The following is a 21,416-nucleotide window of genomic DNA, read 5'->3' as shown; positions in this document are numbered from 1 at the left end:
TATAATTTATTTAATAATAAAAAAATAATATAATGAAGAATATGCATAAAAGAAATGCTACTTTAATAAATAAAAAAAATCTATTTCTATTATTAATAATAATAATAATAATTCCCTATTGGATATGATGAATACAAGAGAAACTCAATAGTCATCCATCTGTTAAAATGAATAAGTATATTAATTTTAAAATAAAATATTTTAATCTAAAATTAAATATTAAGTAAAAGTTGTTAGATTTAATTTAATAATTACAAAATGAGAATAATTAAAAAGATTTATCAATATAAAAAGCTGCATAAATAATAGATATATTAAGCAAAGATGTATTTTTATATTTTTAAATTTTTAATAAGTAAAAATAACATAGTTAGAAACAGCAACTAAAGAATTATAAAAATTAGATAATAATAGATAGGAGTTAAAATAATAAAATAAATTACTCAACCTAGAAAATAATGATTATAATATACTTATATCAAAATTAAAATAGGAAGAATTAAACTATAAAACAGCTAATTTTGAAAATTGCAGTAGTAATTAATTAATTTTAAACTATAATAAATAAAATTTTAATTCCAAAATAATATGTTAAGATGAAAGATAAATATTACTTAAGTTATTGAAGAATATGAATAAATTATTAATTAATATATTAACAATAATGAAAAAATGAGTATATAAATTGAAGAATATAAAAACGAAAACAAAATTTTAAAAGAATAAATTAATTTAGTAAAATTAATATATAAAAATATAATAAAAAATATTCAATATATTTTAAAAAATAATTATATATTAATAAATAAAAAAATAGATATATTTACAATAGAAATCTTATATTTAATCTTAACAAAGTATTTTATATTATTTTATATATAAATAAATAAATAATATTAAAAGTTAAATGAATAATATACAAATGAAGTTAAAACAAAGAGCAAGAAACAATAATATAATTAGAACAATTAATAAATGTATAATTAAATGAATATAAAGAATAAATACAGTAGTATAAATAAAAAATAATTAATAAAATAAAGAATTATATCATAAGAAGAAAGACTTATAAATTAACATGAAAACTATAATAATAAGTAATAATAAAATTTATAAGAGTCATAAGAATTGTAAGAATATTAAAATTAATTAAAGAAATATGAAAATCAAATAACAAATTTATAAAATTAATATTAAAACGAAAAAAATTAAATTCTTTAATAAATATAAATTGACTAATAAAAAAGTATGTAAAAAGAAAAATAATTATAAGAACAAATAAATGAAATAAAACAATAACATTTATCATAAACAAACAACTTGTAAAATAAATATGAATAAGAAATATTGAATTTAAAAAATTTAATAAATAAATAAGAAAGTTAAATATAAAAAAAAAATGAAAATTTAAAATCGGCATTATAAATTAATGAATAGAATGATTTAACTACTAAATCATAATTACAAATAGAAAATTTATAATAAGTTTTATAATAGGAGAAGAAATAATATGAAATTTTAGAAAATAATTTTATTTAAATTGAGTTATAGTTAAATGAAAAAATATAGGTTATTAATAAAACTTAAGCTTTATTGGGCTGTATTATAGATAAAAATAATATACCTGTAGATTGTATAAACAATTATTAAATAGATTAATTAGCAAATAAATTGAAATTTATTTGTGATTCTAATTTTTAATAAATTTGTATGAATAATACAGTTATTTAATAATAAAATTAATAAATTTAATAATATGTGAATTCAATTAATTAGGCTAAACTAATGGATGAATAAATATTTTTAGAAATTAAAAAATTATATAATTTAATTTAGAATGAGTTTAAAATTTATATTTAAGAAATTGATATGAAATAAAATTGTGATTAAATTGAATATATATATGATATTAATTTGAAAATAAATGAAATATTTAAAATCTAAAACAAAAAATTGAATTAATATTAAAAAGAAATTTTAAATTAGAAAAATGAAAACGAATAATTAAATGAGAATATTAAATTATTAGAAAAATAAATAATAGAATAAAATATATTTTTTGATAATTTTAAATAAGAAATATGTAGTATTTATTAAATTGATTTTTAATCAAAGGAAGATGAAATTATTTAGATTATATTTAAAAAAAAAAATATAAGATTAAGAGATTAAAGATAATTAAAATTTATACTATACAGATACTAATGAAAATTTAAATGAACAAATTAAATAATTAATTAACCAAAAATGTAATTTTAATTAATAATATTTTTTGTTATTTTTTATTTTTTAAGAATAAAATGATTTAGTTTAATTAAATTAAAATGAATAAGAAAATAAATTGAAAAAACTAATGAATTAAAATTAAGAATTAAATAATATTTAAAAAGAATAATTATAATAAATATAATAGTTATAGTAAAATGAATAAAATTTTAAAAATAAAATTCATAAAAAAAAAACAAAATACAAATCCTAAAATAATAAAATTTAGTATCTGAATCTAATCAAAGAGTAAAAAATAAAATCAAAAAAAAGTTTAAATTTTTTCAAACAAACAAAAAATAAATAAAGGAAGAAGAATTTTCAGTTAATCAAAATTTAAAATAACCAACAATAAAAATTAATAATGAAATACAAACGTGTGTAAATAAATAAAAACAAGATGATAAGATTAATATATAGTCCTACAATACTTTAAAATACGAAAGTTTAAATTAAAATTTAAACTAAGATCAACTAAACTAAAAAATATAAAAAATAGAATAAAAAATTAATTAAATGATATATGAAATAATCGAAGAATAAACAATATTTTAATAATGCAACACAACATTAATTGAAAAATTATCAATTATATACTAAAAGTTAGAATTTTTCAATTTATACTTAAAGAAATATACAAAAGATTTTCAATTTTTTATTGTCGAAATTTCGTAAATAATTTTAAGCAAACAAAAAAATGATAATATAATATAGGCTATAAATAAACGAAATAAAAATAAAGAATAGTCTTTTTAAATTTTAAAAAAGAAATTTTATAATTTCTAAAAGAAAATAATTCAAAATAATAATTTAATTATTTATAAAACTGCAATAATAATAGTATTGAATTTTTAGAAAGTATAGTAGTTTAATAAGAATAATTTTTAATGGAATTTAATTAATAGACTTTGAAAAATTCTGTAAATAATAAATTTATTTATAAAATTTAGGAATTCTGTTAATTATTATATAGGACTTAAATTAACTTTATAAAAAATATTTAAGGATTTTTAAATTATTCTGATGGTTTTAATGAAAACAATTAATTTTTTTCTGAATTAAAATAATATAATTTAAATACTATTATTGATAATTATTATAATTCCATATATTTGGATTATTTGAAGCTCTATTAATAATCATAGTTAAGTTCTATTAAAAATTAGAATGATGAATTTATTTTATAAATAAAAAACTCTATTGAAATTATTGAGAACTAAACAATCAATAAATCAGAAGATTATTCAAAAATATAATATTAAAATATTTATTAAATAATGTAAGACACTAAATCAATTATATAAGTATTAGATTAATAACTTTTTTCTAATGTATAAATATTGATTTAATAATTTTAAGATTTAGAATCTAAAAGTAATGATTTTAGTTTATAAGAAATATAATAATAAGCTAATTAAGTTTTATTGTAGCATTCTTATGTAAATCTATATTATTAAAAATTTATTTTTAATTTTTCTTTGTTTAGGAAGAAATTATTTGTGTAAGAAATTCTTTAAAATAATTAGATTTTCATCATTTATTTAAATTAAATTTATCTAAAAATATTTTGAAAGAAATTGTTGAAATAAATAATTCTATAATTTATTAAATTATTAAAAAAGCTTAAGAATTGTCTCAAAAGAAATATTTTATAGAAATTAAAATTTAAAATTAATTTTTACGATTTGATTTTGATGATATTAATTAATTTATTAAAAGTTTTTATATTGATGGATGTATACCGGCTATTTAATAAATATAAAATTACTAAGTTAATAATAATTATAAGTTATAAAATTAAATATATGAGATTATTATAGAAAATGCAGGATATAAAATAGCTTATAATCATTTGTATGTAACTTAGTATTAATGCTGATAGAAAAATATAGATATATATAATCAAATAATATATAAAATATATTTTTTATATTTATTAATTTTTTTTTACTTTTATTAAATTTTTATTTATTTAAATATTAAATAAATATTTTTTATTTATTATAATAAATTATAAAATTATTTTTAGCACTTTATAGTTTTTTGTTGTTACAGAAATTCATAATTGAATAATATATCTCACTTTTAAAAATTATCATAAAGGTTAAACTCATGAATTTGATTAAATTTATAAAATTCTATTTATTTATTTAAAAACATAAACTTTTTCTATCGACCAAAATAATCTTTAATATATGTCATATGAGAATTTTTTTAAGAAAATGTAATTTTAAATTGATTATACAAAAATATTAATAAATAAAAAAAAAAAATAAGTAAAAAATTAAGAGGCATAATAAAAATTGGCAAAAAAATAAATATATTATAATAAAAAATTAAAATTTTTTATTTTTTTATTTTATTTAAAATATATTTTTTTACAAAAATAAAAATAATAAGAAAAAAAAATTTAAAAAGTTAATAAATAATGAAATTTGTAAAAAATATAAAGTAAAAAAATAAAAATTAGATAAGTAATATGTGTTAATTATCGAGAAATATGAATTAAATATATAAAGAAAAAGAAATATTTTTAATAATTATTTATTAAAAAAATATAAAAAGAATAATAAAAAAAAAATATTTATAAATATATAAAAGATATTATTAAAGTAAGATATGTCCTTTATTAAAAATATTTTTATAGGATATAATATTAAAAATATAGTAAATAATATATTTAAAAAAATATATATATATATAAATATATATATATATATTTTTATATTATTTATTAATTTTTTTTAATTAAATTTAATTTATAAATAAAAAAATAATTAGTTTTTATTTTATTACAACTATAAGAAAACATTTATAATTCTAGACAAATATTTACTTTTATATTTATAAAATTTTATTAATATAATTTTTTTAATACATTAAATATTAAAAAAATTTTTATTAATTTTAGATATATTTTTATAAAAATTAATTTTAATATAATTTTTTTCAATTAATAATTAATCTCTTTAATACTATTTTCGATATGTTTTTTTTTTTCTATAATTTTTTTAAAAATTTGTTATAAAAATACTTCAATATCTAATCTAATCTATATTTATTTTATTTATTATTAAATATGACTTTAATAATTAAAAAAATTACTATAAATATTATAAAAATTATGCTAATAAGTAATTAATTTTTTTTTTTTTAATGTAATTTAATTTTTTTATATATCATTATTTTACAAAAATATCTATTTTAAAAAAATAATAAAAAATTTAAATTAAAATTCAAAAAGCTTCAATAAAAATGGTAAAAAAAAAAATATATATATAATAAAAAAAAAAAATAACATTAATAATTTAAAAAATAAAATGTAATAGTAATCATCATAAGATTAAGGAGGAAAACCAACAATAACATGCATTATATTAGGTAAATATAAATTTTAAAAAAAAAGAAATTGTAAAATAAATTTATAGGCGGAAGAAGAACACTTTAATACACATATCCTAATAAATTTGAAATGGTAAAATAAATTTAATTTAAAAATTATTAAAATAATAAAAATAAAAAAAAAAAAAATCTAAAAAAATAGCATGAAGAATATGATATTAAAAGCCATGAATTATTATCAAGAAAAGTAAAAAAAATATCAAATTTTAAAGATGCTAAATGGGAATATGAAATAGGAGAAGCTCCTTAATTATAAAATTAAGGTGAACTTTTAATAAAATAAAGTAGTACTAATGTATAATTATAAATTAAATAAAATCAAATTAAATGATTATGTAAATAAAATAAAATAAAATAGCCAATTATGGTAAGAAAAGACACGGAAAAAGATTTCTAAATAAGAATAAGAAATTTAACATATAATGAAAATGTAATTATATAATTTTTAAAAAAATAAAATTAATTTAATAATATGTAAATATTAAAAATTATTAATATTAAAAATAATACATATAAATAACTTAAAAATAACATATTTAATATAAGAAAAAAAATTATTTATGATAAATATATATAAAAATAAAAATAAATAAAAAAAAAAAATATATATATAAATATACATATATAAATATATATATATATATATATATTTATATTCTTTAATATAATTATAATTTTAGGTATATTAAGTTTCTGTTGATGAATAAAAGTAAATCTTAGTAGTTAGTACAAGTAATAAAAAATATTATAAATAAATTCAAATCGGTGATATGTAAAGAGCTAATATTAAATTATAAAATGGTAAATAAACTTTCTATTATAAAAATAATACACTTGTAATTTCTTATCCTAAACCTGATTAAATTTTAATTTAAGAATCTGAAAGAAGAAAATAATTTAATAAACTTAATTTAAAGAAACCAAGAGAAGCAGATATTGAATTTGTAGAAAATTGATATTATATATATATTTATATTTATATATATATATTTATATTTATATACATATATTTATATATATACATATTAATTAATAAATATAAATTTAATTATTTTTAAATTATTTTTTAATTTTTGTTATAAATTTCATTTTTATAACTATTTATTGTTTATCAATATTTTATAGTTTTTTTTAAAAAAATTTAATTATCTTATGTATCTATAATATTTTTTTTTTTTAATTTAAATAAATAGTCATAATTTTTGAATAAAACAAAATCTCAATTATAAAAAATAAAGAATTAAAACACTTATATAAATTAATATTTATATTATAATTTTTTAAGAAAAAATTCAAAAATTAAATAAATAATATTTTTTTTTTTTTTTAAATAAAAATAAAATAAAAAAAATCAAATAAATAAAACAATAATAAAAATAAATCTATGTCAAATTAATAAAAATATTAATAAATATAAATAGCTTAAAGTAATGTTTAATATTATATCCGTGAAAATTTATGGTAGACATTATAAAAATATTGCAATGAAGTAAATTAAATAAATATATAAGATTTTTTAAAACTAAATATTTTTATTAATATATATATAGTAATATAAAGCCATAGGTGATCCCAGTTTTGTGTTTTGGAAAGCATTTGGACTTTTTTAAGAAGGATCTCCAAATGAAGCTATAAATGAGTTAACTTAAATATATCATAAAAAAGAAATATAATATGCTTCAATTATTGCATTAATTTATTATCATTAAAGTTGTTAATCAGTTGATAGAGTAAATATTTTAAATTTATTTGAAAAAAATAAAATATATATAAAATTAAATAAAAGGAAGCTTTATAAAATCTAAAATTTGAAGAATAAGCAGAAAGAAGATTAACAAATGATAAAGCATTATGTTTAGCTTCTTTATTCTATTCTTATAGTGGAGAACATAGGAAATCTAAAGAACTTTTAGACGATATATAATCTTAAGGGATTAATTCTAGAATAGCTTAAGCTTGGTCTTTTTTATTGGAAGGATCAACTAAAAATGTAGATAAGGCAATTGAACTTTTCGAAGCTTTATATAATGAATAAAATGATTAAAATAAAAATATTGAATCTTTAATGGGAAGGGCAAAAGCTAATGAATTAAAAAGAAAATTCGAAGTCACTTTAAATACTTTAAATGAAATAATTGTTCTTTATACTGATTTTAAATCTGTTTAAATTGAAAAAGCTAAATTTCTGATGATTGTAAAAATATATTTTTTTTATTTAATTTTTAAAACTAATTAAAAAATACTATAATAGTTAGGAAATTGGGAATAATTATAAGAATCTGTATCTTAAATTTTATATGATGAACCTAATAATATAATAGCCTTATAATTGTAGGCTTTTATTACTTTTATAAGAGAAGGAGATATTGAATTAGGATGTGAAAAGCTTGATATTTTAATAAAAGTAATATAAAAATAGGAATAGAAAAATACTTAATTAATGCATAAAGTAGCTTAATTATTTTCAAGAATATCAGGAAAAAATAAACAAATTTTAAATACAACTTTAAACTTATGCCTTTAGTGTAAAAAAAGCAATCCTTTAAATGCCAATTATGCTTCAGAATTAGCTGTTTAATATTTAATGGTATTATATATAAAAAAATAATATATATATATATATATAAATATATATATATATATATATATATATATATATATATATAAATATATACATATATATATATATATATATAAATTTATAAATATTTTATAATAGTTAAATGATTATGAAAAAGCTTATGGTTTATTTTAAGAAGCAGCTGCTTTAGATGAAACAAAAATAGATTGCTTAATAGGAATGATTTAATGTAGATTATATTAAGGAGTTATTGAAGATGCTGAGTAATAAATTGAGTTTTTAAATTAAATAAATTCGTAAGAAGAAAGAACTCCGGAAATAGCATATTTAGAATATTTATTAGCTTCTAAAAAAACATAAAATGATCCTAAAGGAACTATAAGATTTGTTGATGAAGTAATAAAATAAATATATATTTAAAAATATATATATATATATATATATATATATATATATATATATATAATATTTTTTTATATAAATATATATATATAAAAAAAAGGCTTTGAAACTTCATATATAAAGTACTAAATTATTATCTCCAAACTTCGAATATTACATTTAATTAAATCCAAATTTCCTTTTATAACTTTCTCAAGCCTATCTCAGTTAGATCGGTATGAAAGAAATGCTTTCTGGAAATCAACCATCAAATGGTTCAGTTGCGAAAGGTAAATAAAATTTAAAAAATAAAATAAAAAAAGATTTATAAATATATAAAATATATATAATATATATATATATATTTATATATATATATATATATATTCATATATATATAATACAGGTACTAAATTGCTTGATACAATTACTAAATAAATTCCTGGCTTAGTGTCAGCTTATTTATTATTAGCAAAGGGTAAAATGTCTTTAGGATAATAAAGTGATGCTTTAAAAAGTATAAATAAAGTAATAGAATTCGATTCTAAAAATGAAGAAGCTTATGTTTTATCTGCTTTGATAGCTTCTTAGAGTAAAAACTACAGTTTAGCTTAAAATAATTTACAATAGGCTATTTCTAATAATTTTATGATAAGAGAAAATCCTCTTTTCATGCTTGTGAAAGGTGAAGTAGAATATGCAATGGGAAATTTCCTTAACTGCGAATAAACAATGGAAGCAGCTTATGAAATACCGGAAGTTAAGGATTAAAATATACAAAAAAATTCAAATAATCAACAATAAATACTTTAGTTTGGTGAAAAAGATAGATGTTAAATATTCCTTTTATATGCAAAAGCTTTATCTAAGAATAACAAAGCAAAAGATGCTAAAAAAATAATGAATTTAGCCATCGGTTAGTTTGCGAATACTCCCGAAGAGGTAAATGTATTTATTGCGAATTCTGAAATTGCCATAAATTCAGGCGATGTGAAAAAAGCAATTTCTATTTTGAAAGGAGTTTAACAAGATTCACCTTATTTTTTAAGAGCTAAATAGATATTGGCTGATGTTTATTTAGAATAATTACGAGATAAGAGAAATTATGCAAAATGCTACACTGATATGGTTGATTTAGATTAAAGTTTTGAAAACTATAAGCTTTTAGGAGATGCTTTAGTAAAAATTAGAGAAATGGAAGACGCAGCCAAGGCTTATGAAAAAGCCGCAATTTTAAAACCCGAAGATTAGGAAATTATAAGGCTTTTAGGTTCCTCTTTATGCTAAACCCATGACTTTTAGAGAGCTTTAGATTATTATGAAAATGCTTTAGGGTAGAATCCCAAAAGAATAGATCTTATTTTAGGTTTAGGATAGTTATGCATCCAGATTAAAAATTTTAAAAGAGCAGAATAGGTTTTAAGACCTGAAGTATTTACCTTAGATGAGTATTAGGAGAAAAGTTTTAGTGTATTAAAAAAAAATATGTAAGGTTTCTATTTAATTGCTAAATTACATTTAAAAAAATAAACACCAAATGAAATTAAGCCTATTGAAATGTATAGAAAAGCTATTAAAAAAGCTATCTAATTATAAACAGAAGTTATAGGTATTTAATATAAGGCAATAAATAAATATTTATATAAAAATATATATATGTATATATAAAAATAAAGAAAAAGCAAAACAGGAAAGCGAAGATGTAGAAAATGAAAGAAAATATATAGGATAGTTGTTTTTAGAATTAGCGAAATATACTATAAAATATGAAAGAAATGAATAAGCTGCATTGGCTATTTTATAAGAATGTAATAAATATGTACAAGATTAGGAAAATGTATTAGAATTGGAAGCTGAAATATATTTAAATGGTGGACAAAAAGCAGATTGTGAAAACAAATGTAATATTTTATTAAAATTAAATGCAAATAATGATTTCGCGTCTTTAACTTTAGCAGAACTTCTCTTATAAAAAAATGATTATTCATAAGCTATAGAATAATTTAAGAAAATATTATAAGATAGACCAAATAATTATGGTATTTTGTCCAAATTAATAGACTTTTTTAGAAGAACTTTCTAAATATAATAGGCTAATGCATACATAGAAAGAGCAGAAAAAAAGGCAACTAATAAAAACGATCCAGGATTGTGTTATTGTAAAGCTTTATTTTATAAATATAACAGGTAAATATATAAATAATATATAAGTAAATTTAAAATAAATAAAAAAAAAAAATATTATTTATTTTAAATATTTAATAAAAAAAAATAAAAATGAACAAACAATAATTAAAAAATATATTAAATAAGTATTTATATATATATATATATATATATTATATATATATATATATTTATATATATATTAAAGTATATATAGTTTATTTTTTATTATTTATAAACATTTATTTTATCTATTTATATTTATATTTATATTTTTATTTTATATTTTTATAGATGCCCGAAAGATGCTCTAAATGAATTTTCTAAAGCTAAAAAATCAATTTAGTATGCTGAAGAATCTTTAGTAAATATGATTGATATATATTTAAATCCTGATTAAGATTTATACTATAGTAATGTAGATGAAAGTGCTAAAATAGTTGATGAAATAAATTTAAGAGCTTGTGAGAGTTTACTAAGGGAAATGTAGGCGAGATCATCTTATTTGAGATATTTAGTTATGGAAAGTTATGTTTATTTTTTAGGTGGAAATAAATATAAAGGAGGATTAGAATAAGGAATTAAAAATTTAACTGATATTTTAAAAGCTAATAATGAATATATACCTGCTATGTTAGCCTTAGCTATTGGGAAATTCATTTAAAAAAAAGTACTGAGGCTAAAAATTTATTAAAGATTTTATGGAAAAAGAATTACTTGACTGAATACGGTGATGATTTGGAAAGAGCATGGCTATTATATGCTGATTCTTATGTTTCTATATAGAAATATGATAATGCTGAAGAAATCCTTAAAAAATGTCTTAAATATAATTAGTCTTGTGGTAATAATATATAAATATATCTTTATTTTATTTAGATATTTAAAAAAAAGGAAAAGCTGAAGAATATATGGGACTTATTAAAGAAAAAGAAAGTTCTTATGTAGACGCAGCTACTCATTATGAAAAAGCAAATAAATTAACTAATGAAAAATCAGCTTCTATTGCTTTTAGATTGAGTTTCAATTATTTAAAAGCTAAGAGATTTGTTGATTGTATAAATATTTGTAAGAAAATTCTTGAGATTTTCCCAAATTATCCAAAAATTGAAAAAGAAGTGCTTGAAAAAGCAAGATAATCTTTAAAATGATTATTTTTTATTTTATATAAAAATAATAATAATTTTCATATAAAAAAAATTATAAATAAATAATTATAGAAAAAAAAGCATTTAAATATTAATTTATTATTTTTACTATTTTACATAATAAAAATAATAAGAAATTATCAATAATAAAATCTAGTATTATATTAAATTTAAAATATAGAATATATACTTATATTATATTTTATAATATTTTTTTTTCATTCAGTTTAAATATCAAATTCATCTATTTCTTATGAATTCAATTAAATATCTTCATCATTATCTTATTCATTTAATCTTTAAAACCTTCTTTTAAGTATTTATTTACTTGGAATTTTATCTTAAGTAAAGTTCGGTTTTGCTTAATTTTCTAAAATTTTTTATGTCAAAAGATTATCGTTTTTAAGCAAACTTTTTTCAGTTATTGATAAATCATTATGCTTTTGTTCTTTTTTTTTATTAAAAAAATATAAAAATAATCTAATTTTTTTTTTACATAATTAAATTATATTAATAGAAGGCTAATATAATTAGTTATCTATTATTTTTTCATATAATTGTTTATTTTTTCCGTTTATTTTTTCTAATATTAATTTTTTTTTCTCGTTTAGTAATAAAGAGAATTTATTAATTATATTTTTCATGTTTTTTGAATGTGTTTCTTCTTATATAGCCAATTATTATGTTAATTTATTTATTTCTTGAATTTTTTATTCTAATGAAAACTTTAAATCTTTTATAGTCTCCTCTTTTTTTTTATATACTTTTTATATTTAATCAAGTATTTATTCTAATGAAACATCACCTAAACATTAATTTAGTGTAATTTCTAGTATATTATACTAATTTATAAAAAAAAGTATATATATATATATATATATATATATATATATATGTATTTAAATATATATTTAAATTATACATGAGTATTAATATTAGCCTTTTATTATATTTTCATCTATTTTATTTTATTTTTTTTATATCATAAATAATTAAAAAATAATTTAAATAAAATCTACTTATTTTTAATTTGATTCTTCATTATCATCTAATTTTATTATTACGTTTTCGATTTTTTCATTAAAAAAGTTTAAAATTTAATTATAATATTAATCTGAAATTTATATTTCTTAATTTAAACATTCAGATTTTATTACTATTTTTTTATTTTATTTTTATAATATTATTTTATTATTATTATTACATTATCCTTTATATTATTTAATTTATGTCTTAGATTAGCTAACATATACTAATATTTATCCTAATTATCCTTGATTTTAAAATTATTAATAATTTAATACAAATGAGCTAATTATAAATATTAATTCTCCTAAAATAAATGAAAATAATTTTAGTTATAGTTTATTATATTTATACCTTTAGTAGTATGGGCTTTTGTTAGATATTATTAATATTGTTTATTTGGTAGTAAACTTTAATTTTATAATTCCATTTATTTATATATTTTGTAAATTTATTTTAGCTCTAATATTATAAAAAAATACTGATTAAATATAATTTATAAGAAAATAAAAATAATTAATAATTTTATTTTTAATAATAAAAAAAAAAATATATATTTAAACATTAATAAAATGAATAAAATAATCTTATTAATTCTGTTCATAATTTAAAAAAAATAGATACTAAACATTTAAAATAATAAAATAAATTTAAAAAATCATGTTTTGCTTTTTATTAAATAAAAATATTTATTTTATATAAAATTTATATACACATTATATATACTTTTAAAATTTTAATAAATTAAATATTTAGTTAACCAAGTTTTTTTAAAATTAAAAATAAATAAATTATATTATGTAAACATTAAAAAATTAAAAATGAATTTTTAGATATAAAAATAAAATTTTAGATTAAAATAAAAAAAATATTTAAAAAAAATTATTAAAAAAAAAAGATAAATATAAATTAATTTTTTTATTCTTTATATTTTAAAAAATTAAAAAAAAGATAAACATAAGCATAAGCATTAAAAAAAATTCATTAGAATATAAATAATTAAATATAATAGTTTTAAAAATAAAAAATATTATATATAAAAATATTAAATAACTAATTAAAAAATATATATAATTATTTAATAAATAATTAAAATTTAATATTATATATATTAAAAAAATTATTTTTTCTATTTAAAATAATAAGATATATTATAATATTTATATAATTATAAATAATAGAAAAAATAATAATAATAATATATTTTTATTTAATTAAAAATAAAACTTTAATATATTATTAATAAAAAATTATAAATAATTTAATAAAAAAAAATGAATTAAAGATATTAATAAGTCGATCAAAAATTATAAAAATATCAATCATAAGTAACCTAAAGTCCACCTCGCATATAATAATTGATAAATTAATAGTCTAACTAATAGATGCAAGTTAAAAATACAGGAGAAATACTTACAAACTCAAGAGCATTTTTAATCTAATAATAATAATAATAATAATAATAATAATAATAATAATAATAATAATAATAATATTAATAATAATAATTTTAATAATAATAAAATTCTTAAACATATATTTAATAATTTCCTAAATATAAAACTGTTTAAGCTGATGATTTTTAATAAGGATAAGCAATTTAATAAACCCAATATCCTTAACGAAATCCAGTTTTACTATAATAAAAATCTTAATAATAGTTAATATCTTAAAATCCTTCTTAGCAAATTTTACCTATAGCTTAAAGTATAATTTATAATACTTAACCTATTACTACTTATAAAATTTAATAATTATAGTAACCATAATAAATATAATACGTTTAATAAGTACAATAAAAACAATAAGTATAAATAAGTTAATAAGTTTAATAAGTACCTATTTACACTTTAACTACTTAACCTGCTTTTGTTTAAGAAAGAATCATTTAAAAACCAATTTATATTGAAAAAAACACAGAAGAAGATAGTTCTTTAGTTGCCGAATTAAGATAGTAAATTACATAGTAATTTTAATTTAAAATATAATTTTTTTAATAAATATATTATATAATAAAACAATAAAAAAAAATACTTAAAAATATAATTAGATTAGAATAATAAAATTAATAATTATTAATCTAAATATAAAACACTACATCTAATAATTAATAAGACATTAATTTTATAACTTAAGTTAATTCTTTAAAGCTTGAAATGGGTAAATTAGAACAAAATTATATGCTTTTAAAAAGCGAAAACGAAAACCTTTAAATTTTATTAAAAAGATAATCTGAGGAAAATGTTCGTTAGTAAAAAGAATTAACATAATTATAATTTTAGAGAAATACATAGGGTTTAAAATTGGAAGAATTCTAACAAACAATAAACTAGTTGAATATACAAATTAATAATTCAAGTTAAGAAAAAGAACAACTTAGAAATGAATTGATAAAAAGGTCTAAAAGAGAAAAAGAATTAGAAGGTGGGTTAAGCAAAAGTAATGATTTGGAAATTAAAATAGCCTAATTAACATAGTCAGTTTAATTTTATGAATAAAAAATATAATATTATGAGAAAGAATTGGGTAATTAAAATTAATCTAGAAATCAATTAGAATTAAAATTATAAGATTATCAAATTTTATAGTAAAAAAATCTATAATTAGAAGAAACTTCAAAATATTATTAATAATAATTATTACAAAGTGACTAAGATATCTAAAAATTAAATTTATAAATTAATAATCTAACTATTAAAATCACATAAATATAAGGTAATGTATAAGAAAAAGATAGTTAATGGGAAGTTAAATAGGTATATTTGACTTAATCTTTGGAATCTTGTCAAAAGAAAATATTAGAATATGAAAATTTGATTATTTAATTAAGAAAATAGATTACAGAATTAGAATATTAAAATACTTAGATTACTGTATATAAAAACTAGATTTCTAGTCTAGAATTATAAATAAAAAATTATTCAAATATAAAAATTTAAACTAATAATTCAGAATTTGAAGAAAAAATTACATTGCTTGTATAATAAATTGACTTTTTATAAAATAAAATCAATTAGTATTTTGTTTTTATTTTATTTTATTTTATTTTATTTTTAAACAAAATTAGATTAGAAAGAATTATAAATGAAAAAAATTAAGAAATATAAAGGCTAAATAATTTTATTTTAGAATTATAAATGTAAATTGGAAAATAGAATTAATAAAAATAATAAGATGAATCTGAAATTATTAAAAGAAGTAAAAATGTTGTTAGATAAAGTTTCACTGATAATATTGATGAAATTATTAGAAAATCTTAATAAACAACCAATACTACTGTTGCTGATTATATTCCTTAATATAATCCTAATTAAGTTTCTGAAACAATAGAAGTTGTTTAAGAATTTGTTTAAGTTAAGAAAAAATATTGAATTTTTTTTTTTATATACATATATATTTATTTTGAATTTAATAAATAATAATTTTATAATTATTCTTTGTTAAATATATAATATAAAGTATTTATTAAATCTTTAATAAATATTTTATTTATTTTAAGTTTTTTAGTATTTAAAAAATTAAAAGAAAAAAAATGGATATAAGTTATTTGGTAAATAAAAAATAAAGTAAAAAAAATGAAAATAATTTAAATAAAAATAAATAATAAATTAAATAAGATTTATTAACAAAAAAAATATAGTATATTATATTATAATATATTATATTTTATATTTATAATTATCAATTTATTAGTATTAAATATTATTTATATATATAATATAAAATAGAAAATTAATTCTTCAAACTATTATCATATTAATAATGTATTTTATATTTATTTATTTTTATTTTAATCAATTAAATTAATTGTTAAAATTACCATTAAATATTTCTTATTAATACTTTTATATTTTCGATATTTTTATATATTTTTAAAAGCTTTAAAACAATTAATAATTTTCATAAATATATTTAAACCTTTAAAAAAAATTACAATTATAAAAATAAATTATAGATTTTAATATATATATATATTATTCATATACCTTTTTTTCTTGGATTTTTCAATATTTTTATTTTAGTTAATATATAAAGAATTACATCTAACTTTTTATTTTTATTAATTTATTTATTATTTCTACTCTAATATTACTTTATTCAATAATACTCTATTATAAGTGAAAATTTTATTTTAAATGAATTATTAATTTAAAAAGTTTTTCTTTAATTAATTTAATTTTTCATTTTATAATTAATTTTCTGTTATTTTTAAATCTTATTCGCTTTTATTTTTAAACACTATTTATTTTTATTATTCTTTAGATTATTCATAAAATTAATATTTTATTTAATCAATAAAGAATTATCTTATTTTTGGCATTGGAAACACTTTTTTATGCTTTAATATAATACTTTTCAATTTAGTTTTAGTCTTATCATTTTCATATTCAATTAAATTTTCATTTTCTTTATATTAATTATTTTGTTATTCATTAATTTTTTATTAAAAATTTTTTTTTAAGCTATATAATTTTAAACCAAATATTATGATTGCATTATTTATTTTTAATACTTTTTATTTTAATAAAAATATAAAAATTTAAAATAAAATAAATTTACATTAGTTATTGGAATATATTTAGAATAATTTTTTTATTTATAAAAATCTTTATTTTAAAAAAATAATCCTAAATCTTCAGCTTTTTTTTAATTTATCATTTACCTACAAAAATCTATATTTTTTTAATCATATGAAATACTTTTTATACAATCATTAGTCTCACTAATAATTCTATTATATGTAAGCAAAAAATATAAAAATTTATGTTTTTTTAAAAAAATACTAATTAAAAGGAATAAATTGATAATTTTGATTAATTAAATTATTTGTTTCAACAAATTTATATGTTTTATTTATGGAAAAACTATCTTTAAAAGCAAATAAATATTAAAAAAAAATTAATAAATAAATAAAAATATATAATATTATATAATTATTTAAAATAATAAATACTTAATTAGAATTATTTATTTTTAATATTTTAATATTATTATTATTATTATAATTATTATTATTATTATTATTATTTTATTATTATTATTATTGTTATTATTATGTTTATTATTAATTTTTTTCAATTTTTTAATTTATTTAACTTATATCATTTTTAAATTTATTTTATGATATGCTTTTTTTTCTTTATTTTATATTATATCTAACTTTATTTTTTTATTAAAATATCTTTTACAATAAGCTTTAATTTTTTGTATTATTAGTTTTCATTATATTTATCCTTTAAATTTTCTTCTAACTTTTTATACTACTTTTTTAATTTTTTTATATAATATAATATTATAAATTATATTAATTTAATTATTTTTCTACTCATTATTATTTTTCTATTTTTTTTTTTTTTATTTTATTTCATTAGCTTAAAAACTTATATTAGTTATTTAAGTTTCTTAAGTTTCTTAATTAATATATTGTTAAGTTTATGTTTAATTATCAAAAGTTTTTTCATTAATACTTTATTTTTATTTAACATTATTATTTTATTATAAATTACAATTTTTTATACATTTATACTAATAATCATCTTCTTTAGTATTTTAATATTATTTATCATTATTTTGCGAAACATTTTATATGTTTTTTTTTATGATACTATTAGTAATTATTAATAGTTCAATTGCTTAATATTATTTTTTTGATAAAAATAATTATCTATATAATTTTCTTATTTTTCTTCTATTTTATATTATTTTTCTTCTATATGTAATTAATTTACATTTTTATATAAAATTTTCTATGCTAACATGTTTATATCATTAAGTTCTAACAAAAATTAGGAATACTATATAGAAAAAACTAAAAATAAGTATATATATAAAAAAATTCTACTTTTTTATTAATATCAATACATAAGATATTTAAATTATTTCTAAATTCGTCATTAGTATCTGTTTGGAGGCATTTTCCAAAATAAGCCGCTAATTAAAAACTCTCAAAAGCCTTTCTAATTTCAAATTATAATTCAAATAAATAAACTAAATTATATAGAAAATGAATTATTAATTTAATCACTTTCAAAAATCTAAATTCTTTTTTTTTCTTTTATAAATAACAAATTGCTGATTTTATGATAATTCTATATAACTAATATTTATTAATATATGAATGTTTTCCAATTATTATAATAATAAAGAAATGCTATAATTATACAATTTATTATCAATATAAAAGTTACTAATTAAAATTACAATTTTTATATATAAATATAACAAATTTTAACACTTTTTTAATTTTAATTTTAATTTTAATTATTTATTAAAATATTTTACTTAAACGTATAGTGTTTATTTAACTAAATTTTAAGCTTATAATAAATATTTTAAAGCTAAAAATTATTTTTCTTATGTTTTTGCTATATAATAATTATTTAATAATATTTAAGTATTCATGTAGAATATATTAAATATTAATTTAAGTTCCTCAAATGATACTTAATAGCTATTTTAATTTTCATTATTAAAATCTTTATCTTAATTTTATAAATAAATGTCTAAATACTCATAAAAAATATCAATTTAATTATTATTTAATTATATTAAATTGTTTTAATTTTCTTTTTTTTTAAGAAAATGATTTATTAATTATTTTTCTATTATTTTTTAAATAATGTAAAACTATCTATAATATGATTGCAATTTATAATATGGAGATATTATATTATATATATCATTTTCAACTATTGTTTTAAGATTGAAAAATGCTTTTTTGTATTATTTCTTTTTTTAAATTAAAAATAAAATACATATGATAAATATATATTTTAAATTTTATACTTTTTGTATTTATGCTTTTGAAATTTAATATTATTTTAAAAATGTTCTTTTTAATTTATCATTTTAAGTTTTCGGAGATCCATTTACCGAATTCATGTGTTTAATAGAATTTGTTTTGATTAAAATAAATTTAATATTTTTATTTTTTTTAACGAAATAAATAAAAGAATTAATAAAAAATAACATAAATTTTTAAGAATAATATAAAAGTATAAAATTAAATATAAAAATAATATTAAGATTTTTTTATATAAAAATTAATAAAATATAATACAATGAAGACATTAAATTAAAATGATAAAGAATTTTGCTTAAAATCATTAGAATAAGAATTAAGATTAGATGGAAGAACATTATTAAATAGTCGTAAAATCGAAGTTCATTTTGGATTAAATCCAGGCGAAATTGAATTAATAAGTGGAGACACACATATAGCAACTAAAACGCATTCAAGTATAACAGATCCAAAAAAAGAAAAGCCAAACGAAGGTTTTTTGTTTTTTAAAGTAGATTTATCATCCACATAAGACGAATAATAATAAAACTTGTAAAATTTCAAAGAATATTCAAACGAAATATAAAAATTATTAGAGAAAATTATAAAAGGATCAAAGTAATTTTTTTAATTCAAAACAAAATAAAAAATATATAAAAGAGCAATAGATGTAGCAAGTTTATGTATAATTACAGGAAAAAAAGTATGGAATATAACAGTGGAAACATCAGTAATTTCAAATGGAGGAAATCTTATTGATAATATATATTTATGTGTAATGATAAGCTTATTGCATTTTAGAAAACCATATATTTCAATTGAATAATAATCGAAGATAAAAATTCATCCAGATAAAAATCCATAACCATTATCTATTCATCATATGCCTATTCCTTTTACTTTTGCGCTATTTAAAAATGCGACTCTTTTAGTAGCTGATCCTCTTGCTTAAGAAGAATAATTAATGGAAGGAAGAATTACTATTTCAGTTAATATTTATAATGATATTTGTAATATTCATAAACCCGGTGGAGCACCTTTAAAACTAGATGTTATTGATAAGCAATATAATTATAATTAAATTTTTTATATATATATATTTTATATTTTTAGAATTATTCAAGTTTGTTTAAATAAAATTAAAAAAATGACGGGATTTGTTAGAGAAATTACTAGTAAATGTGCTTAATATAATGTGGAGCTTATTAAATAAAAAAATTAAATAATTATAATGAATTTTGACAATCCTTAAAATTTTATTGAAGGAGAAAATAATAAAATTGAAGAAGAAAATAATGATGCTAAATAAATTGATTAATAAGAATTATAAATGATGCTTGAAAAATGATGTTTTTTTTATGTTAATGTTTTTTAAATTTATTTTGTTTGTTTTAAAAAGTATAATTAATATTGGTATATATTTTGTTAACCATTAAGTTAAAAGAATTGTTAAAGTATTAAATATAATTATTTATTTATTTATATATATGTATAAAAAAAATATAAATATAAATATATATATATATATATATATATATATATATATATATTTATTTATATATATATTTATTCGCATATTATTTTTCATTCTAACTTTTAATAATAATTTAATATTTTCTTCATATATGTTTCTTTCAGTATTTAATTTAAAATTAAATTTTAATTA

At 14.7% G+C, this 21,416-nt stretch overlaps 3 protein-coding genes across 3 annotated transcripts, besides 43 other annotated features; all 3 read left to right on the top strand. All coding sequences in view use genetic code 6, as the record gives it.

The window, feature by feature from the left end:
- Positions 1–774: 774 nt before the first annotated feature.
- Positions 775–809: a microsatellite.
- A 1,574-nt stretch (positions 810–2,383) lies between these two features.
- Positions 2,384–2,430: a microsatellite.
- A 585-nt stretch (positions 2,431–3,015) lies between these two features.
- Positions 3,016–3,057: a microsatellite.
- Positions 3,058–4,023: 966 nt separating this feature from the next.
- Positions 4,024–4,065: a microsatellite.
- A 123-nt stretch (positions 4,066–4,188) lies between these two features.
- Positions 4,189–4,237: a microsatellite.
- Positions 4,238–4,927: 690 nt separating this feature from the next.
- Positions 4,928–4,984: a microsatellite.
- Positions 4,954–4,985: a microsatellite.
- A 1,046-nt stretch (positions 4,986–6,031) lies between these two features.
- Positions 6,032–10,910, top strand: IMG5_100390 (tetratricopeptide repeat protein; the record flags this gene model as incomplete). Its single annotated transcript, XM_004035328.1, has 10 exons — positions 6,032–6,097; positions 6,348–6,468; positions 7,089–7,156; positions 7,218–7,397; positions 7,454–7,861; positions 7,919–8,254; positions 8,387–8,644; positions 8,751–8,919; positions 9,036–10,238; positions 10,306–10,910. The coding sequence occupies 10 exons, from the start codon at positions 6,032–6,034 to the stop codon at positions 10,908–10,910; spliced, it is 3,414 nt and encodes a 1,137-aa protein (XP_004035376.1).
- Positions 6,231–6,310: a microsatellite.
- Positions 6,233–6,278: a microsatellite.
- Positions 6,270–6,323: a microsatellite.
- Positions 6,623–6,693: a microsatellite.
- Positions 6,627–6,688: a microsatellite.
- Positions 6,627–6,693: a microsatellite.
- Positions 8,274–8,376: a microsatellite.
- Positions 8,275–8,363: a microsatellite.
- Positions 8,657–8,742: a microsatellite.
- Positions 8,956–9,029: a microsatellite.
- Positions 10,255–10,304: a microsatellite.
- Positions 10,911–10,946: 36 nt separating the features above from the next.
- Positions 10,947–11,011: a microsatellite.
- A 24-nt stretch (positions 11,012–11,035) lies between these two features.
- Positions 11,036–11,083: a microsatellite.
- Positions 11,048–11,087: a microsatellite.
- Positions 11,050–11,087: a microsatellite.
- Positions 11,088–12,502: 1,415 nt separating this feature from the next.
- Positions 12,503–12,527: a microsatellite.
- Positions 12,528–12,803: 276 nt separating this feature from the next.
- Positions 12,804–12,854: a microsatellite.
- Positions 12,855–13,090: 236 nt separating this feature from the next.
- Positions 13,091–13,145: a microsatellite.
- Positions 13,146–13,785: 640 nt separating this feature from the next.
- Positions 13,786–13,834: a microsatellite.
- Positions 13,830–13,865: a microsatellite.
- Positions 13,866–13,958: 93 nt separating this feature from the next.
- Positions 13,959–14,021: a microsatellite.
- Positions 13,999–14,057: a microsatellite.
- Positions 14,002–14,064: a microsatellite.
- Positions 14,065–14,408: 344 nt separating this feature from the next.
- Positions 14,409–14,492: a microsatellite.
- A 280-nt stretch (positions 14,493–14,772) lies between these two features.
- Positions 14,773–14,806: a microsatellite.
- Positions 14,807–15,994: 1,188 nt separating this feature from the next.
- Positions 15,995–16,023: a microsatellite.
- Positions 16,024–16,106: 83 nt separating this feature from the next.
- IMG5_100380 (hypothetical protein) lies at positions 16,107–16,340 on the top strand (the record flags this gene model as incomplete). Its single annotated transcript, XM_004035327.1, has 1 exon — positions 16,107–16,340. One exon carries the CDS (start codon positions 16,107–16,109, stop codon positions 16,338–16,340), a length of 234 nt encoding a protein of 77 aa, XP_004035375.1.
- A 124-nt stretch (positions 16,341–16,464) lies between these two features.
- Positions 16,465–16,547: a microsatellite.
- Positions 16,522–16,585: a microsatellite.
- A 17-nt stretch (positions 16,586–16,602) lies between these two features.
- Positions 16,603–16,691: a microsatellite.
- A 690-nt stretch (positions 16,692–17,381) lies between these two features.
- Positions 17,382–17,431: a microsatellite.
- Positions 17,432–17,932: 501 nt separating this feature from the next.
- Positions 17,933–18,037: a microsatellite.
- An 11-nt stretch (positions 18,038–18,048) lies between these two features.
- Positions 18,049–18,105: a microsatellite.
- Positions 18,106–18,637: 532 nt separating this feature from the next.
- Positions 18,638–18,685: a microsatellite.
- Positions 18,686–19,206: 521 nt separating this feature from the next.
- Positions 19,207–19,232: a microsatellite.
- A 723-nt stretch (positions 19,233–19,955) lies between these two features.
- Positions 19,956–19,994: a microsatellite.
- Positions 19,995–20,030: 36 nt separating this feature from the next.
- Positions 20,031–21,098, top strand: IMG5_100370 (hypothetical protein; the record flags this gene model as incomplete). Its single annotated transcript, XM_004035326.1, has 1 exon — positions 20,031–21,098. The coding sequence occupies one exon, from the start codon at positions 20,031–20,033 to the stop codon at positions 21,096–21,098; it is 1,068 nt and encodes a 355-aa protein (XP_004035374.1).
- A 152-nt stretch (positions 21,099–21,250) lies between these two features.
- Positions 21,251–21,316: a microsatellite.
- Positions 21,317–21,416: the final 100 nt, after the last annotated feature.

The sequence above is a fragment of the Ichthyophthirius multifiliis genome (assembly GCF_000220395.1).
Source record: "Ichthyophthirius multifiliis unplaced genomic scaffold scaff_1120509250845, whole genome shotgun sequence".
NCBI classification, from domain to species: Eukaryota; Ciliophora; class Oligohymenophorea; order Hymenostomatida; genus Ichthyophthirius; species Ichthyophthirius multifiliis.
The sequence above is the reverse complement of the archived record's forward strand: the minus strand, read 5'-3'. Positions and strand labels throughout refer to the sequence as shown.